General features: G+C 47.6%; 2 protein-coding genes and 1 pseudogene across 6 annotated transcripts in view; 2 read left to right on the forward strand and 1 right to left on the reverse strand.

Annotated features, from left to right (window-relative positions):
- The first annotated feature begins 1,752 nt into the window (after positions 1-1,752).
- On the forward strand, positions 1,753-4,839 carry UBC (ubiquitin C). Of its 3 annotated transcripts, XM_049101780.1 has the most exons (3): positions 1,753-1,887; positions 2,711-3,673; positions 4,130-4,839. In XM_049101780.1, exons 2-3 carry the CDS (start codon positions 2,714-2,716, stop codon positions 4,769-4,771), a joined length of 1,602 nt encoding a protein of 533 aa, XP_048957737.1. In that variant the 5' UTR covers positions 1,753-1,887; positions 2,711-2,713; the 3' UTR covers positions 4,772-4,839. The 3 variants fall into 3 exon arrangements, with proteins under 3 accessions (XP_048957737.1, XP_025329391.1, XP_048957736.1); XM_025473606.3 differs by having other exon boundaries at positions 2,711-4,839; XM_049101779.1 differs by lacking the exon at positions 1,753-1,887 and adding an exon at positions 2,471-2,487 and having other exon boundaries at positions 2,711-4,839.
- Positions 4,840-18,395: 13,556 nt separating this feature from the next.
- SCARB1 (scavenger receptor class B member 1) overlaps positions 18,396-22,361 on the forward strand; it is a 100,132-nt gene continuing 96,166 nt past the window's right edge. For all 3 annotated transcript variants that reach the window (XM_049101784.1, XM_049101783.1, XM_035706379.2), the window contains exon 1: positions 18,396-18,434. The gene's annotated coding sequence lies outside the window, so the exon portion shown is untranslated. The remainder of the gene's footprint in view (positions 18,435-22,361) is intronic.
- On the reverse strand, positions 18,932-19,015 carry LOC112677066 (U6atac minor spliceosomal RNA; annotated as a pseudogene).

Raw genomic sequence — 22,361 nt, forward strand, 5'->3', positions numbered from 1 at the left:
CAGAGGGAGCAGGGTGTGGTGTGAAGCTAAGCCTCCGTCACCTTGGAAAGAACCTTGGCCTTTTGGGTCTCTGAAACGTCTGCCTGAAATGTGGGGAGAAATAACCCTATAAAGAGCTTCCACATTTTGTTCCTTTAAAACCTCTTTCCGGAAATAACCTTCACAAAAATCTGGATTGGAAGTTCCTGGGGTTTCCTGCTAACCTGAAAAATGATATTTTGTTTTTCTTATTCATTTTAATTTCTCAATAATAAATTCATTTTCTTCAGAAAATGTTAAAAATTACACAGATTAAAGTCTATTTTAAACCTTCCTCAGACCTTTCTCATAAATACGTACCTACATGGGTTACCAAAGAAAACACATAGCAGTTTTGATTCACATTTTGAGAATTTAAATAATACAATATTCATAATTTAAAACAGGAATGAGTCTTTTTTTAACCGCAGAACATTGTTTAGGCAACTTTTCCTATTTGTTTTTTTCTTGAAAGCTTTGAGGGTGAAATGAAAAGATCTTTCCCCCCTCCACACTGAAACAGAGAATAGCTCCAGAAGAGACAGTGGCTGGGGGATTGAGCATGTGAAGGACTTTTCTCTGTAAACTTCCAGAAACTTTTTAAGTTTTCACCATATTTAGGTATTTTATTTTTCAGTCTTTCTCCTTTTATTCAAATGGAATTTTGCCATAGAATTCAATGTAATTAAATTATTTATTAAAGATCTTTATTAAAAAAAAAAAAGATCTTTATTCATGAGACATCAGAAACAGAGACACAGGCAGAGGGAGAAGCAGGCTCCCTGCGGGGACCTCAACACAGGACTGGATCCCAGGACCCCGGGGTCACGCCCCGAGCCAAAGGCACTCAACCACTGAGTCACCCAGGTGCCCCAAATTTTGTATTTGGGATATTAAATTGTGTCCCCCCCCCCCCCGCCCACGAATGTACAGGCCTGGGATTGGACTTGTGTTTCTGACACCCCAGGCCTAAGGAAGTTGTACGTCTGAGCTCCACTGAGTGTCCACCAGATGCCTCCGTGTGTGTATCTAGTACAAGGCGGCGTAGGTGGTACAGGAAGGCCAAAGGACATTCTAGAAAGTTCGGTGGACTTCCAGACGCCTCTCGAATAGGTGCGGGCAAAGCGTGCGGGGTTTCTGCGCCCCCTTCTAGCCTTCGGCCGTCCCGCACCCCCTGCTCCCCCGCTGCCCCAGCCCAGCCCGGGCCCACCTCCCGCCCCGCGCCGCGCCGCGATCTGTCGAGTCATCCGTCCTGTCCGCGCCCGCGCGGGGGGATGGGCGGGCCGCAGGCCCCGGCGCGAGGACCCCTGCGGTCGCGGAGGGGCGAGGGACCACGACGCCCAACCCCTCTCCGCCCAGGGCGGGTCTCGAGAGCCGCGGGGACCGCTGCGGCCGAGGGGAAGGGGTGTCTGGGTCCCGCGGCAGGGGCAGCTCGCCCCGGACGCCCGGCGATTCCGCGCCGGGTTTTCCCGTCTCCCGCGGGCCCTGTTCTCCGCGCTCGCCCCCTCCCCCCTCCCCCCGCGCAGCCGGCGCCGGCCACGTCCGCGGACGCAGCACTCAACGGGCGCGCTGATCCCTCCGCGCGGGCGCTCGGGACCGCGGCCCTCTCCTCGCCAGATTCAGCCCTACAGCCCAGCCTTGACAGGTCGACGTTTCCGGGGGCTCCTAGAAGATTCTGGGGCAGTGGTTTTCTCCCTGGAGGCCAGGAAGACGGTGAAAAGTAGTCCCTTCTCGGCGTTTCTGCGCAGGGATCCGCCGGAGCGGCGCGGCCGATTGTTATATAAGGAGGCGCCGGGCGTGGCGCAGGCAGTTCCGTGGAGGCCGGGAGGTCGGTTGTTCGTCTCCGTGCGCTTCTGTCACAGCCGCTTGGTGAGGAGCGGGCCGCTGCGCGGGCCTGGGGGTCTTGGGGCCCTGCAGGGGCGGGGGGCCGGGCAGCCGGCTGCCCGGGGAGTTGCCCGCGGCGCCGGAGCGCGGTTACTCTTGGGGGGGGGGGGCGCAGCAAAATGGCGTCCGCTACGGCTCCTGTGCGGGGAGAAGCCGAGGTGCGAGGGGCCGTGAGGAGCCCGGGAGACGGGATGGCTGTGAGCGGGCGAGACGCGCCGAGCCAGTGGGGCCCTGACGGGGCCCTCTGCGCAGTGAGTGGGGGCGGGAAGCCCCTGTGTGCTCCGCGGCCCCGCTGGCGCCACGCTCCGTGTCCGGTCGCGGCGAGTGGGCCCGAAGTGCCGGAGCAGTCCTGCGCCCGTTTGGGGGGAGGGGGCCCGCTCGTCGCGTCGGTCATGTGATGTCATCGCTTTGTCAGCTAACAATCCGGGGTGGGGCCGCGTGCTCCTGTGTGTGGAGCCGGCTTGGGTCAGTCGCGGGGCACAAGGGTTAGGCGGGGCGGGGGAGGGGAGATCCTGCGGATTGTCCGGTCCAGACATCACTGAGGGGGGAGGGGAAGATACGGAAGCCGGCGCCTTCACTTGACCGGTATCCATGCTTTCTCTCCTCCTGGGGCCTGGAACTTGGTTTTGGAGCTTATTTGAGTTTCCAAAACCTGTCCTGTTTCTTCGCCTTAGGTTTTTTGGCGAGGTTTATTTTAGTTCTTGGGTTAGTGTAAAATGACCAGTAACTGTTAGCGTTCTATTCACATGTGAGTGGTCTGTTACACTCCGGATTGTTTTTTTTGTTTTTTTGGGTTTTTTTGTGACAGACAATGCAGATCTTCGTGAAGACTTTGACGGGTAAGACCATCACCCTGGAGGTGGAGCCCAGTGACACCATCGAGAACGTCAAGGCGAAGATCCAGGACAAGGAGGGCATCCCCCCTGACCAGCAGAGGTTGATCTTTGCTGGCAAACAGCTGGAAGATGGGCGCACCCTGTCCGACTACAACATCCAGAAGGAGTCCACTCTGCACCTGGTCCTTCGCCTCAGGGGGGGCATGCAGATCTTCGTGAAGACCTTGACGGGTAAGACCATCACCCTGGAGGTGGAGCCCAGTGACACCATCGAGAACGTCAAGGCGAAGATCCAGGACAAGGAGGGCATCCCCCCTGACCAGCAGAGGTTGATCTTTGCCGGCAAACAGCTGGAAGATGGGCGCACCCTGTCCGACTACAACATCCAGAAGGAGTCCACTCTGCACCTGGTCCTTCGCCTCAGGGGGGGCATGCAGATCTTCGTGAAGACCTTGACGGGTAAGACCATCACCCTGGAGGTGGAGCCCAGTGACACCATCGAGAACGTCAAGGCGAAGATCCAGGACAAGGAGGGCATCCCCCCTGACCAGCAGAGGTTGATCTTTGCCGGCAAACAGCTGGAAGATGGGCGCACCCTGTCCGACTACAACATCCAGAAGGAGTCCACTCTGCACCTGGTCCTTCGCCTCAGGGGGGGCATGCAGATCTTCGTGAAGACCTTGACGGGTAAGACCATCACCCTGGAGGTGGAGCCCAGTGACACCATCGAGAACGTCAAGGCGAAGATCCAGGACAAGGAGGGCATCCCCCCTGACCAGCAGAGGTTGATCTTTGCCGGCAAACAGCTGGAAGATGGGCGCACCCTGTCCGACTACAACATCCAGAAGGAGTCCACTCTGCACCTGGTCCTTCGCCTCAGGGGGGGCATGCAGATCTTCGTGAAGACCTTGACGGGTAAGACCATCACCCTGGAGGTGGAGCCCAGTGACACCATCGAGAACGTCAAGGCGAAGATCCAGGACAAGGAGGGCATCCCCCCTGACCAGCAGAGGTTGATCTTTGCTGGCAAACAGCTGGAAGATGGGCGCACCCTGTCCGACTACAACATCCAGAAGGAGTCCACTCTGCACCTGGTCCTTCGCCTCAGGGGGGGCATGCAGATCTTCGTGAAGACCTTGACGGGTAAGACCATCACCCTGGAGGTGGAGCCCAGTGACACCATCGAGAACGTCAAGGCGAAGATCCAGGACAAGGAGGGCATCCCCCCTGACCAGCAGAGGTTGATCTTTGCCGGCAAACAGCTGGAAGATGGGCGCACCCTGTCCGACTACAACATCCAGAAGGAGTCCACTCTGCACCTGGTCCTTCGCCTCAGGGGGGGCATGCAGATCTTCGTGAAGACTTTGACGGGTAAGACCATCACCCTGGAGGTGGAGCCCAGTGACACCATCGAGAACGTCAAGGCGAAGATCCAGGACAAGGAGGGCATCCCCCCTGACCAGCAGAGGTTGATCTTTGCCGGCAAACAGCTGGAAGATGGGCGCACCCTGTCCGACTACAACATCCAGAAGGAGTCCACTCTGCACCTGGTCCTTCGCCTCAGGGGGGGCATGCAGATCTTCGTGAAGACCTTGACGGGTAAGACCATCACCCTGGAGGTGGAGCCCAGTGACACCATCGAGAACGTCAAGGCGAAGATCCAGGACAAGGAGGGCATCCCCCCTGACCAGCAGAGGTTGATCTTTGCCGGCAAACAGCTGGAAGATGGGCGCACCCTGTCCGACTACAACATCCAGAAGGAGTCCACTCTGCACCTGGTCCTTCGCCTCAGGGGGGGCATGCAGATCTTCGTGAAGACCTTGACGGGTAAGACCATCACCTTGGAGGTGGAGCCCAGTGACACCATCGAGAATGTCAAAGGGAAGATCCAAGAAAAAGAGGGCATCCCCCCTGACCAGCAGAGGTTGATCTTTGCTGGCAAACAGCTGGAAGATGGGCGCACCCTGTCCGACTACAACATCCAGAAGGAGTCCACTCTGCACTTGGTCCTGCGCTTGAGGGGAGGTGTCTAATTTCCCCCTTTAAGCTGTTGACAAAATTCATTGCACTTTTCTTTCAATAAAGTTGTTGCATTCCCAAATATAGTGTGAGTGTTTGTGGGGAAAGGGTTCTTTTTAGTTTGGATGGGATGTGACAGGTCAAGATTTTCAGTCTATCAAATGATTCTGGCAACCTGGGAGGGTTAAGGAATGTTAGTTAAAAAAAATTGGGAAGGGCAGATAGGATTCTCTGTATATAGTTGTATTTTTAAATACTGAATTTTTTATTGGTTTGTGCGATAACAATGGGAATATTTCTGAGCTACCCTCAGGAAGGAAATACTAGGGAAGCCTGGGTGGCTCAGTGATTGAGTGCCTACCTTCAGCCCAGGGCATGATCCTGGAGTCCTGGGATTGAGTTCCATGTTGGGTTCCCTGCATGGAGCCTGCTTCTCCCTCTGCCTGTGTCTCTGCCTCTCTCGTGAATAAGTAAATAAAATCTTTTTTTAAAAGATGCTAAAAAGAGGGTGGGGGTGGTGAAACCTATGGAAGAACTGACTTAATTTTTTTGATATTTTATTTATAAAATATAAATATAAAATACATTTTATTTATAAAAGTAAGTTCGTGCTTGCCCAAGAATTTGTAAAAATGATTCTTGGGTGCCTAAGAACCCACTTTAATACACTAGAGTAGGGCAGCCTGGGCCCCTCGGGTTTAGCGCCGCCTTCAGCCCAGGGCGTGATCCTGGAGACCCAGGATCAAGTCCCACGTCGGGCTCCCTGCATGGAGCCTGCTTCTCCCTCTGTGTCTCTGCCTCTCTGTTTCTCAGAAATGAATAAATAAAACTTTAAAAAATACAGTAGGGGTCCCTGGGTGGCACAGCGGTTTGGTGCCTGCCTTTGGCCCAGGGTGCGATCCTGGAGACCGGGATCGAATCCCACATCGGGCTCCGGTGGGTGGAGCCTGCTTCTCCCTCTGCCTATGTGTGTGTGTGTGTGACTATCCTAGGTAAATAAATTAATTTTTTTTAAATAAAAAAAATACAGTAGTCTATTTAAGTTCATATTGAGGTGCGTAGAAAGTCGCTTTACCAGATACTTATTTATATAACCAGATAATTTAAAAAGAATGGTGAGGGATCCCTGGGTGGCCCAGCGGTTTGGCGCCTGCCTTTGGCCCAGGGCGCGATCCTGGAGACCCGGGATCGAATCCCACGTCGGGCTCCCGGTGCATGGAGCCTGCTTCTCCCTCTGCCTATGTCTCTGCCTCCCTCTCTCTCTCTCTGTGACTATCATAAATAAATAAAAATTAAAATAAAATCTCTTAAAAGAATGGTGAGTAATTGTGTCTGGCATGCTCAAAAGTTTAGAATAATTTGTGGCTATGTAGATTATGAAACATTGAAATGGAGATTTTGAGATGATCAATTTTCTAGGACTACAGATAAAGGATTTGTATATAACAATTATGAAAAAGGCAAACCGTCTTCACTTGGGAAAGTTTATACTATGCTAGCTTCTATCCCATGAGATGTTGCTGGTGAGGAATTATCTTTGTCATAACTACAAGCAAAGGTGGAAGTCAAGGGGAGCTTGTTTATTTATTTTTTTTAAGATTTTTATTTATTCATGAGACCGGCAGAGACAGGCAGAGGGAGAAGCGGGCTCCATGCCGGGAGCCCGACGTGGGACTCGATCCCGGCTGCCCAGGGATCAGGCCCTGGGCTGAAGGCGGTGCTAAACCCTGAGCCACCCGGGCTGCCCGGGGAGTTGGTTTAATGTAAGGAATTGGTACTGGGTGATAGGTGCCCCAGAAATCAATCATTAAGGGACTTCAGACGGAACTGTTCCCCCAAAGCACCACGGCCTTCCACCTCCCTTGTGCAATCTCAGGTATACAGGAAGTTTTCGTGTTGTCTACCAACAGTATAAGTCTACATCCCTAGCCTTAGGGATCAGACTAGAAAATGCCATTTTAGAGCTCTAAGTGCTAGGCAAATTGTTGCAGTTTTTCCCTTTGTTAATATAAGTGTACAAAGTGTACAGTGCACTTTTATTTTCATTGACTCACCCATGTAAGTTGACAAAGAGGTCAGGAAACAACCTCCAGGAACTCCAGTAGCGCTTTGTCACCATGTTAGGAGTTTTTGTATAAGTTTGATACTCCAAACTAGTTCTAGCATCCAGGAAAAGCGTCAGTAGCATCTTGAAAATGATCACTGCAGGACAGGCAGCAAATGGTTCCTAAATCAGTGATAAGGAGTGCTTTTTAGAAGTCTTCAGGGGCGGCGGGCTAGCTCAGGCAGTGGAGCGTGTGACTCATGGTCTAAGGTTTGTGAGTTTGAACCCCATGGGTGTAGGAGAGCTCAAACTTTCTAATTTTTCCAAGTACGGGAGGTTGAGTGGCTAATAGTTCTTGGGACTATGAAGCTAGGTCGTACTGTTAACCAACTGTCCTTTAGGATGGAGATCCCGAGTACTTTGGACAGGGCGAGAGGGATCTTGGCATCAGTACAAGAGCATCAGTGCACCGGTCTAATAAAACTCTTAGCCTGGGTGGGGATGCTCATTTGGAAACTTACCAAGGAAGCTGCTTTGAAGTAAAGTGCTGCCTGTCAGGTTTAATGAAAGGAATTGCTAATAACAAATACTAGAAACTTTAAAGTATTTAGGAGAAAGGGAGTACATGTGCAGGAGGGAGTAGTAGAGAGGGGGAGAGAGGCAGGCTCCATGCTGAGCAGGATCCTGGGATCATGACCTGAGCTGAAGGCAGAGGCTTAATGGATTGAGCCAGCCAGGTGCCCCAATACTAGAGAGGTTTGAAAAACCATTCTAAGCACATTATAATCAGTGATGTAGAGTTCATGTAAGCTTACTCCCAGGAAGAAACGAGTTTGGAATACATTTGCTACTTATTGTAATTACAACATATAAACTGTATGTGTATCAAAAAGTCGAAGAGTCCACTTAAGTCCTTAATTTCTGGATGTTTTACTCCACCCCCCCCCAGGTGATAACTACTTTTAAAGTTTGTTAATTTTTTGGACTTTATATTATATAATACATTTATTTACATACATATGTATGTACACGTAACAGGACCATTCTCAATGTAGTGTTTCTCCGCTTTTTTTTTTTAAAGCTGAGTAATTACATCTTTTCATGTCATTACATCTAGTGCTACTTCATTTTTTTAAAAAAGACTTATTCGGGATCCCTGGGTGGCGCAGTGGTTTGGCGCCTGCCTTTGGCCCAGGGCGCGATCCTGGAAACCCGGGATCGAGTCCCACGTCGGGCTCCCGGTGCATGGAGCCTGCTTCTCCCTCTGCCTGTGTCTCTGCCTCTCTCTCTCTCTCTCTGTGACTATCATAAATAAAGAAAAAAAAATTTAAAAAAGACTTATTCATGAGATACAGAGTGAAATAGAGACCTAGAGGGAGAAGCAGGCTCATCGAGGGAAGCCTGATGTGGGACTCAATCTTGGGACTCTGAGACCACGTCCTGAGCTGAAGGCAGATGCTCAACCACTGAGCCACCCAGGAGTCCCTACTTCATTCTTTTTAATAGTCTTGCTATTCCATTGTATGGATACCCTGTGATTTAACCTGTGCACATTTGTTCCCAGGTTTTGGTGTTACAGTGCTGTTGCAAAGTATATCCTTATACACCTCTCTTTTGTGTACTGGTTTTTTGAAAGTATGGCATAAATATGAGATGGTACGTAATAAGATTCTCAGATAATTGAAAATAGTCCACCTTATAATTTTTTAAAAGATTTTATTCATGAGACACAGAGGCAGAGACATAGGCAGAGGGAGAAGCAGGCTCCCTGTGGGGAGCCCAATGCGGACTCGATTCCAGGACCCCAGGATCACACGCTGAGCCAAAGGCAGACCCAGGTGCCCCTAGAACTTTTTTATAATTATTGTCCTGTGATACGTTTCTATTTTTCATTTTTGAGTAGGTAATACTTTAATGTGTTTTGGATACATAAAAAATTTAAAATCGTATATAATGTCCTCCATCCACCCAGTTCTTCAGCCCCATCCTTTGCACCCCCATGTACTTTCAGAGTTTCTATATATGCAAGCAATCACTAATTATTAATATCCCCTTTTACAAAAGGTAGCATACTGTTTGCAGCCTGTCCTGTAGCTTGTTTTTTCACTATACATTTCTTATTTTTGACAAGAGTTCTAATATATTTTTGTCTTGTATAAAGGAAAAACACCTCATATCATTTTTTCAAGAATAAAACCACCACGCCAAGCTATCACAATCCCTTGGGGGAACATTTACAGCCCTTCCAACAAATACAGGAACCATAGTGATAAAGTGTTGAATAAGTAGCATTTCTGCTGTGAAGGGGTCCTGAGTTGATTTGTTTTTAAAATTTTTTTTTTTGAGATTTTATTTATTCATGAGAGACACTGGGAGAGAGGCAGAGAGACACAGGCAGACAGAGAAGCAGGCTCCATGCAGGAAGCCCGACGTGGGACTTGATCTCAGGTCTCCAGGATCACACCCTGGGCCGAAGGAAGACGCTTAACCGCTGGGTCACCTGGGCGCCCCTCTGAGTCAGTTTAAAGAACAGATAATACACTTGTTCAGTTTCACGGAGTGACTGTTAACATCTTAAAGCAGTCCGAAGTTGGTTTTGCACATACATTAATGCTGTGAGAGTATTCACTGACATAGATGAGTCTTTTTTAAAAAAAAATTATTACTGAGAGACACAGGAGAGAGGCAGAGGGAGAAGCAGGCTCCCTGCATGGAGCCTGATGTGGGACTCCATCCCCGGTCTCCAGGATCCCGCCCTGGACTGAAGGTAGACGCTCAACCGCTGAGCACCCAGGCGTCCCGACATAGATGAGTCTTGGATAAACTAGAAAAATACGGAGTTTGCATTTATGTAAAACTGTTCTTTTTAATGTTGGTATGAGTTTGGCCAGTGCCTTTCAGAGCTTGGTAAGTGCTTTTTTGAGAATTAGCCTTGTCAGTGTGTAGTGCCCATTTCTGCCGGAAGGGGGAGCCCCTAGGACGGGTTTCGATTTAGTCCTGAGCCCTCAGCGCCCCCAAGCGGTCGTGGTTGGCCAAGCAATTTATGCTTTTACCCTTCCTGCAGAGGCTTTTTACCGTCCCTGTTTCTCTGGGCAGCGCCGTTTCCTTTCTCCTTTTCCTTCCATTCCTGGAGCTGCTTCCTGTTGGAATTACTCCACAGCATCTAATAAAGCTATTATTCAACCCTCAATTACTGTATCTTACCAGGTCTAACCTCTTAAAATGCTGTCTTCCCTGCTTTTGTCTGCTTATCTCCATATGTTCCCTTCCATTTTCCACCTTCCTCCACACGAGCTGCTCCCTCTTTCTGAAATGCCACCACCCCACCGCCACAACAAATCCACGCAACGTCAAGTCCTAATTCAAAGGTTGTACTAAAGCCTTCCTTGACTGTCCTGACTGGACATTATCTGAATTCCCGGAAATTTCCTAGCTCTTTCTAAATTTGTATTAAAATTCTTCATTCAGAGGCATCTGGGTGGCTCAGTGGTTGAGTGTCTGCCTCCGGCTCAGGTCATGATCTCAGGGTCCTAGGATTGAGTCCCATGTCCGGCTCCCTGCAGTGGGGAGCCTGCTTCTCCTTCTCTCTCTGCTGCTCCCCCTGTTTGTGCTGTCTGGCTCTCTATCTCTGTCAAATAAGTAAATACATAAAAATTTAAAAATTTTTTCTTTATCCAAATGAGATATATCTCTGTTCCTATATTTGATAATAACTGCACATAGCAGTAGAGATGATCAGATTGAATGGGAGAACTTTGGGAATCCTACTTATGATCAGGTGGTTAGGAGAGGCGTTCTGGGAAGGGACTCTTTCTTTTTTTAAGATTTTATTTATTTATTAGAGAGGGAGAGCACAATTGGGGGAGACAGGCAGAAGGAGAGGAAGAAGCAACTCCCTGCTGAGTAGGGAACCTGATGTGGGGCTCCATCTCAGGACCCTGGGATCATGACCTGAGCAGAAGGCAGAGGCTTAACCAACTGAGCCACCCTGGGGACTCTTTTTTTTTTTTTTTTTTAAAGATTTTATTTATTTATTCATGAGACACACAGAGAGAGGCAGAGACACAGGCAGAAGGAGAAGCAGGCTCCCTGTGGGGAGCCCGATGTGGGACTCAATTCCAGACCCCAGGATCACTACCTGAGCCAAAGGCAGACACTCAACCACTGAGTCACTCAGGTGCCCCCCAAAGGTACTCTTTAAGTAGGACCTGAAGGGTGATTGGAGGCATCTTTGCAAAAGATGAGGCAGTGCAAAGTGCAGGAGCTCTGGCAGTGGCAGGGTTCCGTGTGTTTGAGGAACTAGAGATCAGTATGGCTGGAGTCCAATAAGCAAGTGAAGGGAAGGGGCTGGTGAGGGGGTGGCTTTCAACAGATGGTAAATGCTTGGTCTTGGGTGGGGGGCAGGCATCAGTGTTTTAAAAAAAACTTCTAGTAGGGGCACCTGGGTGGCTCCGTAGTTAAGCGTCTGCTTAGAATTCAGTGATTGATCAGTTACATATAACACCCAAAATGTTCATCCCAATAAGTGTCCTCTTAATACCTACCATCCCCTATTTCAGCCCATCCCCCACCCACCTCCCTCCACCATTAAGTCTCTTATGGTTTGCCTCCCTCTCTTTTTCCCCTTCTCATATATTCATCTGTTTTTTTTTTTATTTTATTTATTTATGATAGTCACAGAGAGAGAGAGAGAGAGAGAGAGAGGCAGAGACACAGGCAGAGGGAGAAGCAGGCTCCATGCACCGGGAGCCCGACGTGGGATTCTATCCCGGGTCTCCAGGATCGCGCCCTGGGCCAAAGGCAGGCGCCAAACCGCTGCGCCACCCAGGGATCCCTATTCATCTGTTTTGTTTCTTAATTTCCACATATGAATGAAATCATATGGTATTTGTCTTCCTCTGATTGACTTCTTTCTTTTTTTTAAAAAAAGATTTTTTTAATTTATTTATTCATGAGAGACACACACACAGAAAGAGAGGCAGAGACACAGGCAGAGGGAGAAGCAGGCTCCATGCTTGGGAGCCCGACGTGGGACTCGACCCTGGGTCTCCAGGATCAGGCCCTGGGCAGAAGGCGGCGTCAAACCGCTGAGCCACCTGGGCTGCCCCTTTTTTCTTTTTTAAGGTTTTATTTATTGGAACGCCTCAGTGGCTCAGTCATTTGAGCAACTATCTTCAGCTCAGGTCATGATCCTAGGATCCTGGGATAGAGTCCTGCATCAGGCTCCTGGATCAACAGGTATCCTGTTTCTGCCCCTGTAGCTCTCTCTGCTTGTTCACTCATCGTCTCTCTCTGTCAAATAAATACAACCTTAAAAAAAAAAAAGGATTTTTAAAATTTATTTAAGAGAGAAAGAGCGCGTAACCGGGGGAAGGAGCAGAGCGAGAAGGACAAGCAGACAGTACAGAGCTCAATGTGGGGTTCTATCTCCCTGAAATCATGACCTGAGCTGAAACCAAAAGTCAGATGCTCAACTGACTGAGCCACCCAGGTGGCTCATCAGTCATGGGCATTTGGGCTCTTTCCATAGTTTAGCTATACGTTATCTTTATGACAAGACACTCAGAGCTAGGACTCTGGCCTGTTCTGTGTGGTCATCAGCAAGAGGGCTGAGCAGTTCCAGACATCACGTATACAGACCCAACAATGTTCGGAGGAAGAAAAACTGACACCTTGTTCCTGTGACTCTTGTTAGGAAGACAAAAAACATCTTTCCTGGAAGTCCCCTGCAGCAGACTTGCCTTCATTGGTTAGAATAGGGCTAGGTGCTCATTCGTTTTATTATTGTTGTAACATCTGAATCTATTTATTAATTTTTAGTTGTTCTTACTGCTTTTCTTCCTCTTATGGGTAGAATATAGGTTTTGATGGGGAACAATGATAGGACACATTTATCTCTCAGAGATGGTTATACTAAATAGGACATATTTACAAGCTGTCAAAAGAATCTTAAAAAGTTTGGGAAACCCAAGCTCTATGGAGTGAAGGATGAAGCCCATCAGGATGGACTATGGTGGGGGAGTGACCAGTTCTAATGTGGGCAGGAGGGATCAGGGAGGTGGACCCCAGCGTCTCTGTGAGCCAGTGCGGAAGGGTCAGCGCTTCCTCCAGGTCCATATGAGACAATAGTCTGTACTGCCTCTAGGAAGCTCTTTACTAAGTTTCTTTTTTTTTTTTTTAAGATTTTATTTATTTATTCATGAGACACACACACACACACACACAGAGGGAGAAGCCTGCAGGGAGCCTGACATGGGACTTGATTCCAGGACTCTGGGATCACACCCTGAGCCGAAGGCAGATGCTCAACCACTGAGTCACCCTGGTGCCCCTCTTCCCTAAGTTTCTTTTTTTTTTTTTTTTTTAATTTTTATTTATTTATGATAGTTACAGAGAGAGAGAGAGAGAGGCAGAGACACAGGCAGAGGGAGAAGCAGGCTCCATGCGCCGGGAGCCCGATGTGGGATTCGATCCCGGGTCTCCAGGATCGCGCCCTGGGCCAAAGGCAGGCGCCAAACCGCTGCGCCACCCAGGGATCCCTCTTCCCTAAGTTTCTAAGGGATGCTTACACTTTCCACAAGTCTGCGCTCATAGTCACCTGCCACACAGCCAGCCTACTGCTCTGGGGCATTCTGCCCATGACTTCCTGCCATCTTCTATGTGGCTTCTCTGGGCTTTGATGACTTTCTCTGGCCTGCCTCAGGACCCACCTGTTCTTTCTTTCCTTATTACAGCTCACTGGTGGTTGCTTCCCCCCACCCTCTTTCTTTTTTAAGTCAGATGAAGAGGTAGTAAAAAGAAATCACAGAGTAGACAAGTCACAGTTGTATGCTGCAGATAATAATGCTCCCAGGTGATTTTCTTCCCCTGGGGCACTCTGAGAGGTCATCTCTCTCTTTGGTCCTGACCTGACATTCTTCTTTGGCCCTAGAGGGGTATTTTTGGTTGTCCTCCAAGTCTAGAGTCAAGCCTTACCTTCACTGGGGCCAGGGATAAGGAAAAAAGACTTACCTTGCACTCCAATGACACCATCTAACGTCCACTCACATTGAAGATGTAGACGCATCTTCAAGACAAGCCGACATTAATTTGCAGGAAATTGAGGTTCTTGATCTTCAAACTTCATTCTAGAATAGAAGTTTGGCTTTCCCTTTGGGTTGAAACACTCACAGAAGTGTTTTCTCAAAGCAAGAGTTTGCCCCAAATGAAGAATCACAAAAATATTGAAAGCTTTAAAATAACAGCATTCTTGTGTTTCCAGACATCAAGCAAATGCTTGTTCTTAAGCCATTTGATAGCACAGGGAATGGGGTGACCAATGAATGCCCAAGCCTCACTGGGACCTTCTCTGGGGTGAGATAACTATCCCTAAATCAAGTGGACATTGAGGTTCTGTAAGGAAGAAGGACAAGTTAGGACTGGCTGCTGGCAACCAGCCACACTGCTGACACTGATTAGTTGTACCTGATACACTAGTTATCTAATGCTGTGAAACAAATTACCCCTAAATGTAGCAGCTTAGTCATGCAGGATTCTGTGGGTCAGGAATTCAAGTGATGTGTAGCTCTAGTAGTCCTTGTTTGGGTCTGTAATGATGTTGCAGTCTTACCTGAAGGCTTGCCTACGGCTGGAGTTGCTGCTGCTGAGATGGTGCATGGTGCACTCACACAGCTGGTACGATGATGCTGACGTTGGTATCTTTCAATAAGGCTGCCTCAGTGACTTCCCAACACGGCAGTTGGCTTCTCCCAGAGTGAGTCATGTAAGCAAATACACAGTGGAAGATGCAGTGTCTTTTATGATCTAGCATTAGAAGTCACATACTTACATTTCTACAATATCCTGTTGGTTACAAAGGCCAGCCCTGCTTACTCTGGGAGGGGACAACACAGGGTGTGAATACCAGGGGGGTGGGACCACTGGAATCATCTTGGAGGCAGATACCATCCCTGCATTGAGTCCCTGATCAAGTGTTATTTGGCCTTGTTCAAAATCAGTGCAATCAATTTCATATCGTCTTGGTCTTTAGCATTTTCTTTTTCTTCCTCTTCTTTTTTTTAAGATTTTATTTCTTTATTTGACAGAGAGAGAAAGAGAGAGAGGGAGAGCACAAGAAAGGGGAGTGGCAGAGGGAGAGGGACAAGCAGGTTCCCCGCTGAGCAGGGAGCCTGACATGGAGTTGGATCCCAGGACCCCAGGATCATGACCTGAGCTGAAGGCAGACTCTTAACGCTACTGAGCCACCCAGGTGCCCCTTTAGCATTTTCTTTTGCAGAGACATTACCAATTCCCAGCAGTCATTGCTTCTGTTTAAAAAAATATTGCTTGGGGGTACCTGGGTGGCTCAGTGGTTGAGTGTCTGCCTTTGGCTCAGGTTGTGATCCCAGGGTTGTGGGATCGAGTCCCTCACTGGGGTCCCCACAGGGAGTCTGCTTCTCCCTCTGCCTATGTCTCTGCCTTTCTCTTTGTGTTTCTCATGAATAAATAAATAAAATCTTTATTTAAAAAATATATAATTAAAAAAATCTTTAAAAAATCTTGTTTGATATCTAATGATTTTTACTTTCTGTATTTCACGTAGTATGTCATCAGATTTCATTTTTCTTTCTTTCCAGGGCCATATTGTCAATGAAAGTCTATAGGCCCAGTTGCTGGGGTTTTCAAAGGCCTACTAAAGTGAGAGACTTGGGCAGCCCTGGTGGTGCAGCGGTTTAGCGCCACCTGCAGCCTAGGGCGTGATCCTGGAGACCCTGAATCGAGTCCCACGTTGGGCTCTCTGCGTGGTGCCTGCTTCTCCCTCTGCCTGTGTCTCTGCCTCTCTCTCTCTGTGTGTGACTATCATAAATAAGTAAAAATTAAAAAAAAAATTAAAATTACACACTTGAATTTAAAAATATTAGTATTTAAAAAATAAAAAAAATATTAGTATTTACACAATGTAGTATACAAAGTGACATCCATCTCGCTCTGAAGTAGGGAATTGTATCTGATGTGAGTATTTTTAATTTTTTAATTTTTTTATTTTTATTTTTTATTTTTTAAATCTTTTTTTTTAAATTTTTTATTTATTTATGATAGTCACACACAGAGAGAGAGAGAGAGAGAGAGAGGGAGGCAGAGACACAGGCGGAGGGAGAAGCAGGCTCCATGCACCGGGAGCCCGATGTGGGATTCGATCCCGGGTCTCCAGGATCGCGCCCTGGGCCAAAGGCAGGAGCTAAACCGCTGCGCCACCCAGAGATCCCTTTAATTTTTTTAAACTTTGTTTATTTTTTTAAAAGTTTTTGTGTTTAAGTAATCTGTAACACCCAACGTGGGGCTCAAACCTATAACCCAGAGATCAAGAGTCTCACACTCTATCAGCTGAATCAGCCAGGAACCCAAAATGTGGGTACCTTTTATTTATTTATTTTTTAATTTTTATTTATTTATGATAGTCACAGAGAGAGAGAGAGAGAGACAGGCGGAGACACAGGCAGAGGGAGAAGCAGGCTCCATGCAGGGAGCCCAACGTGGGATTCAATCCTGGGTCTCCAGGATCACGCCCTGGGCCAAAGGCAGGCGCCAAACCGCTGCACCACCCAGGGATCCCTGTGGGTACCTTTTAATGTCAGATACAATATGCAATGCTTAATAGTTGGTTGTGGCATCCAAAGTAAAAATGTCTAGGACCTACAAAGTTCTTAAGAGGCCCTGTTCATTTTCTTTCATTAAAAAATATTTGAAAACAGATTAGACTTTTTCCCTGCAAATATTTCTCTGCCATAAGAGAATCCTGAAAGTTTTGGAATAATTCTCTCTCAAATAAATAAATAAAATCTTAAAATAAAATCTTAAAGAGAGAACCAGGGTCTTGTGTAAGGCACAGAACTAGCAGACAGAGCCAAATATTACTTTCTGCCTTGAGACAAAGCTACATAGATCTGAACAATTAGTAAAGTGGTGGCGTTTTATGATCGAATGAGTAATAAAGGATGCTTTTAAGAAAACAAAATTTAAAAAATTTTAAATTAAAATAATAATAAAAAAGAATACAAAATAAATATAATACCTGACAGTAGTGAGTGACTACTGTCCAGCCCCACCTCCAAGGCCAGGAGGAGTTGGTTTCTGTCTTTTTTTTTTTTTTTTAAGATTTTATTTATTTATGAGAGACACACAAACAGAGGCAGAGACACAGGCAGACGGAGAAGCAGGCTTCCTGTGGGGACCCTGATGTGGGACTCAATCCCAGGACCCTGGGATCACACCCTGAGCCAAAGGTAGATGTGCAACCACTGAGCCACCAGGTGCTCCTTTAAGATTTTATTTTTAAGCAATCTCTATACCCAACGCTGGGCTCAAACTCACCACCCCGAGATTAAGAGTCACAAGCTCCACCGACTGAGCCAGCCAGGCGCCCCTTACCTCTTGCTTTTCAGTGGTGGCACCTCCAAAAAGCTTTTTCCTCATGGGGTGCTCTTGCAAGAACTGGGCCAAATCCTTTGCTCTGCAGGATTATCCAAGTCAATGCACCACAGCATGCATGGGAATCTCCTCTGGAAGTGCACTGTCGCCCAGCAGCTGGCAGCAAAGCAGAGGTGCCAAACACTTCATGAATCTGCACCTTAAAAATCCAGAGAAAAAGCTTTTTATACTTTGGGGTACATATCTCCCCAAACCTTTTATTAAAATTTTCCAACAGACCAAAAGGTTGAAAGAATAATACAATAAATAGTATAATGAATCCTCCCCCTGGATTCAGTAATTTACATTTTGCTGTGATTGCTTTATCTATCTAGCTCAATCATCTGACAGCAAATTGCAAACATCATCTTTTGAGCCCTAATGGGTGTTTCCTCATCTTGCCTTTCCTAAGAAGGGCGGTTTCTTATACAACCACAATGCTATTGTTATCCAAAAGAATGTTTGGAGTGTCTGAGATATTGATCAACTCTACACTCAGATTTTCCTAATCGTCCCAAGAATGTCTGTATACCAATTTATTTTTTGAACCAGGATCCAATAAAGATTTAAGCTTCAACTCTCCTCATCCTTCTCTCCCTCCTCCATCCCTCCCTCCCCCTCTCTCCCTTTCCCTTTCTCCCTACTACTCCCTATCTTTCTTTCTCTCTCTTGTCAAATGATCCTTTATTGAAACATTTTCCTTTCTAGGTTTTTTTTTAAGATTTATTTATTTATTTATTTGAGAGAGAGAGAGAGTATAAGTGAGGGGAGGAGCAGAGGGAGAGAGTCTCAAGCAGACTCCCTGCTGAGCACGGAGCCTGATGCAGGGCTCAACCCCAGGACCCTGAAAACATAACCTGAGTCAAAACCAAGAGTCAGATGCCCAACCGACTGAGCCACCCAGGCACCCCCTCCTTTCCTGTTCTTAAGTAGCTGGACATTCCACTGATATCATGACAGTAGTGGCCGTCAACATGGCAGTCCTCAGCCTAGGCGCGCCCTAGGATCTCTCAATGGTTCCAGAGAGTTCTGTGGTCTCAGATGGTACTAGTGCTACATCTTTCGGGTGATGTTGAATGTTGACAATCTCATTGAAAGTGATACTTCCACTGTACCTAATGTTTTTCTGCTTCTTTCTTTCTCTTGGAGGTCCCTGAAGATATTGATGACCTGGGTGGAGGCAGAAGGTACCGCATCAGTGTGGGCTTGTCTGGTTCTGGATGCTCAGTGACACCATCACCCTCAGACCCTTCCATTCACCATCTGTTGTGTTGGTGATGTCATCACCAAGCCTGACTGGAGACAGACTCTGGGGGCCAATCTTGGGGGCCAGGGCAGACATGACATTGATTTTCCCTACCAGTGTATCTCAGAGGTAGGACTTTGAAGAAACTATAGCTAGGTGGCCATGCCTTAAGCCACCTATGTATGTGTGTGGTCAGGCTGGAGGACCTCTTCCATTCTTTTTTTTTTTTAAGTTTTTTTAAACACCAAGTGCTAATGTTTTTTTTTTTTGTTTTGTTTTTTAATTTTTATTTATTTATGATAGTCACAGAGAGAGAGAGAGAGAGAGAGAGAGGCAGAGACACAGTCAGAGGGAGAAGCAGGCTCCATGCACCGGGGGCCCGACGTGGGATTCGATCCTGGGTCTCCAGGATCGCGCCCTGGGCCAAAGGCAGGCGCCAAACCGCTGCGCCACCCAGGGATCCCTGACCTCTTCCATTCTTATCAAGGGAAGTGCCAACCTTCTCTCCCTTCACTCAGACTCCTTCCTGTCTCAGGTTAGGACAGTGCTCTGACTTATTTATTTTGTTTCCTAAGTATTGACATTTACTTTGGAGAAGCAGGCCAGCTGGATTCTGGATTCATCGGATTGTTTTGTCATGGATGTGCACCATTTTGAAAAACATAATACACAGTAGAACACATTTATTGTCTGTGATTTGCACTCCTCTCTCCAGCTGCCCCTGCCTTAGTCTTTCTGGCCCAGCTAATATCTCCGCCGTGTCTTTGTGTTCAGGCTGAAGAGTTTATCTTCCTCTCCTTGTACCTCCAGAGTTATCCATCAGCACATACCATCGCTCAGCCTCCAAAGCATAGCCAGACCCTGGCAGCTCTGCCTGCATCCTGCTCCAAGCCACTCTCCTCCCAGCTGTGTGAGGTGCACAGATTTCTAGAAGGATAATTGCCTGAGCCCATGACCCTCATTCCTCATTTCCAACTCTCTCTTTGGGCAAATACAGCAACTCTCTCTTTGAGCAAATACAGCCCATGGGGTGGGAAGGGCAGTAGGAAGGGGGTGAGTTCAGGGACCACTGGAAGGCGACCTGGCGCCAGCACTGTACCAGCCTCATGTCTGGGCCTTCCCGCGTGCTGGTTTGCCAGTTCCAGTTAGCTATTGAAAACCAGAAGCCCTCCCCCGCTTAAAACTATCCAAGGACCACACATCCCACTTAGAGCACCATCCCAGGCCTTGGCCTTGGCTTGCCTCTGCAGTCTTTCTGGCTTAGCTCAAGGATTTCTTCTGCCACAGGCCCTTTGCAGCCTCCTCTGCCTGGAATGCCTCCTCTTACATTTCCCAGCAGGACCCCTTCTGCTCTTTCAGGGCTCTGCACCAACCTCCCTTCCCTGACCAACCGCTGGCGATCCACTTCTACATCCTCCCTAGCACGTATCAGTATTAAGCATTTTCTGACTGGTTGTGTTGAGCACATTGCTGGTCCCCTGCCCCCTGAACACAAATAACTGACACATACCCAGCACTTGCTTTAATTTGAAATTTCTTAACAACCCTGTGATTAAGGCACGATTATCTTTCAGATTTTACTGATGTGGAACCTGGGGGATGAAGAGGTGAGGGGAGGTCACCAGGGAGTCTGCTCCAGTGCAGTGCTCTTCACCACCAGGATCTCATATACCTCCCTGCACGGAAGCATCACGAACATGGGTTGAGGGTGTTTTTTTCTTCTTCTTTTTTTTTTTTAAAGTTTTTATTTATTTATTGATGAGAGACACAGAGAGAGAGAGAGGCAGAGACACAGGCAGAAGGAGAAGCAGGCTCCATGCAGGGAGCCCGACATGGGACTTGATCCCGAGTCTCCAGGATCACGCCCTGGGCCAAAGGTGGTGCTAAACCACTGGGCCCCCAGGACTGCCCAAGGGGGCGGGGGGGCTTTTTTCCTTAGTTCATTGCTCTCTGACCACAGCATTCGGTGCTCAGGACCCAAAGCTTCTCAATCAGGCTCTGAGTCTGAGAAGCAGCATCTTACCTTCTTCTGGGCTGGGTGGTTGAGCCGTTTCAGTGAGCCAAGGGCTAGGGGACAGTTTGTCAGAGGCACAGGGAGGCAGCAGGACGGACAGCTCCAGGGACTTCTCGGGAGGAATGACTCCTTGGTGTGGGACAATGAAGGGCCACCAAGTTGTCACAGGCTTGCAACTGGGGGTCTAAGAGGATGACCACACATGGTTACTTTACATAATTCAAATGAGATAAAACGGGCCATACTCAGCTGCAGAGCTGTACTCCCAGTGCTCAGGAGACACGTGTGGCCAGGGGCTGTTCAGTGCAGATGAAGGACTCCCGTCACCTCGCGCCTCACAGATCTGCAGGTGCAAAGTCCAAGATCAAGATGCTGGCACATTCAGTGTTGGGTGAGGGCCACTACCTGGTTCACAGATGACAGTCTTCTCATGTGGCAGAAGGGGCGAGGGAGTTCTCTGGGGTCTTTTAATTCCTTTTTTCTTTATTTTTAAATTAAAAAAATTTTAGGGGATCCCTGGGTGGCGCAGCGGTTTAGCGCCTGTCTTTGGCCCAGGGCGCGATCCTGGAGACCCGGGATCGAATCCCACATCGGGCTCCCGGTGCATGGAGCCTGCTCCTCCCTCTGCCTGTGTCTCTGCCTCTCTCTCTCTCTCTGTGTGACTATCATAAATTAAAAAAAAAAAAAATTTAAATTCAATTTATTAACATATAATGTATTATTGGTTTCAGAAGTGGAGTTCAGTGATTCATCAGTTGCATATAATACCCAGTGCTCATGACATCATGTGCCCTCTTTACTGCCCATCACCCAGTTACCCCATTCCCTCACACCCCTCCTCTCCAGTGACCCTCAGTTGGGGTCTCTCTTCTAAGAGCACTCATCCCCTCATGGAGGCAGCATCCTCCTGACCAATTACCTCTTGAAAGCCTCACCTCCTAATACCATCATGCTGGGGATTACGATTTCAACTTCTGAGTTTGGGAGAGGGGGACACAAATATTCAGACCTTATCAGTTCTCTTTTCTCATGGTTACCAGTTTCCTGTGTATCCTTCTAAATGTCCTATGCATTTGGGAGACTATTGACATAATGAAGCATGCCATATGTACTCTTTCCACATTGATTTTTTGGTGTAAGAATATAGTTTGAGGGATGCCTGGGTGGCTCAGTGGTTGAGCGACTGCCTTCGGCTCAGGGCATGATCCTGGGATCCTGGGATCCAGTCCCACATCAGGCTCCCTGCATGGAGCCTGCTTCTCCCTCTGCCTGTGTCTCTGCCTCTCCCTCTCTGTGTCTCTCATTAATAGGTAAATAAAATATTTTTAAAAATATATAGTTTGAAAATACTTATTTTAAAAGATCTTATTTTTTATTTTTTTTTAGATCTTATTTTTTAAAGTAATCTCTACACCCAACGTGGGACTTGAACCTACAACCCCAAGATCAAGAGCCACATGCTCCACCTACTAAGCCAGCCAGGCACCCCAAAACTTTTTTTTTGCTCAGTACATACAGATCCTCCTTTCTTGTTCCCAGTTGCAAAATATTCCGTTGTGTAGGTTTGCACTAATATCACAGCCACTAGTCACACATGGCTATTTACAACTAAATTAGTGTAAACTTAACAGAATTTGTTCCTCAATTGCACTAGCCACATTTCAAGTGCTCAGTAGAAAGATTTGTTGGGGCTAACATACTGGCCAGAGCAGACAGAGACAATTTCCATCATCACCTAAGGTTCTGCTGGGTGGTGCTGGGTTAGTTAAGCAATCCCCTACTGTTGGGCATTCATGTTGCTTCCAATATTTTGCTTCTATCATCAGTGCAACAAAGGCTATTCTTACATGTAGA

The sequence above is a fragment of the Canis lupus genome, chromosome 26, assembly GCF_003254725.2.
Source record: "Canis lupus dingo isolate Sandy chromosome 26, ASM325472v2, whole genome shotgun sequence".
Taxonomy (NCBI): domain Eukaryota; kingdom Metazoa; phylum Chordata; class Mammalia; order Carnivora; family Canidae; genus Canis; species Canis lupus.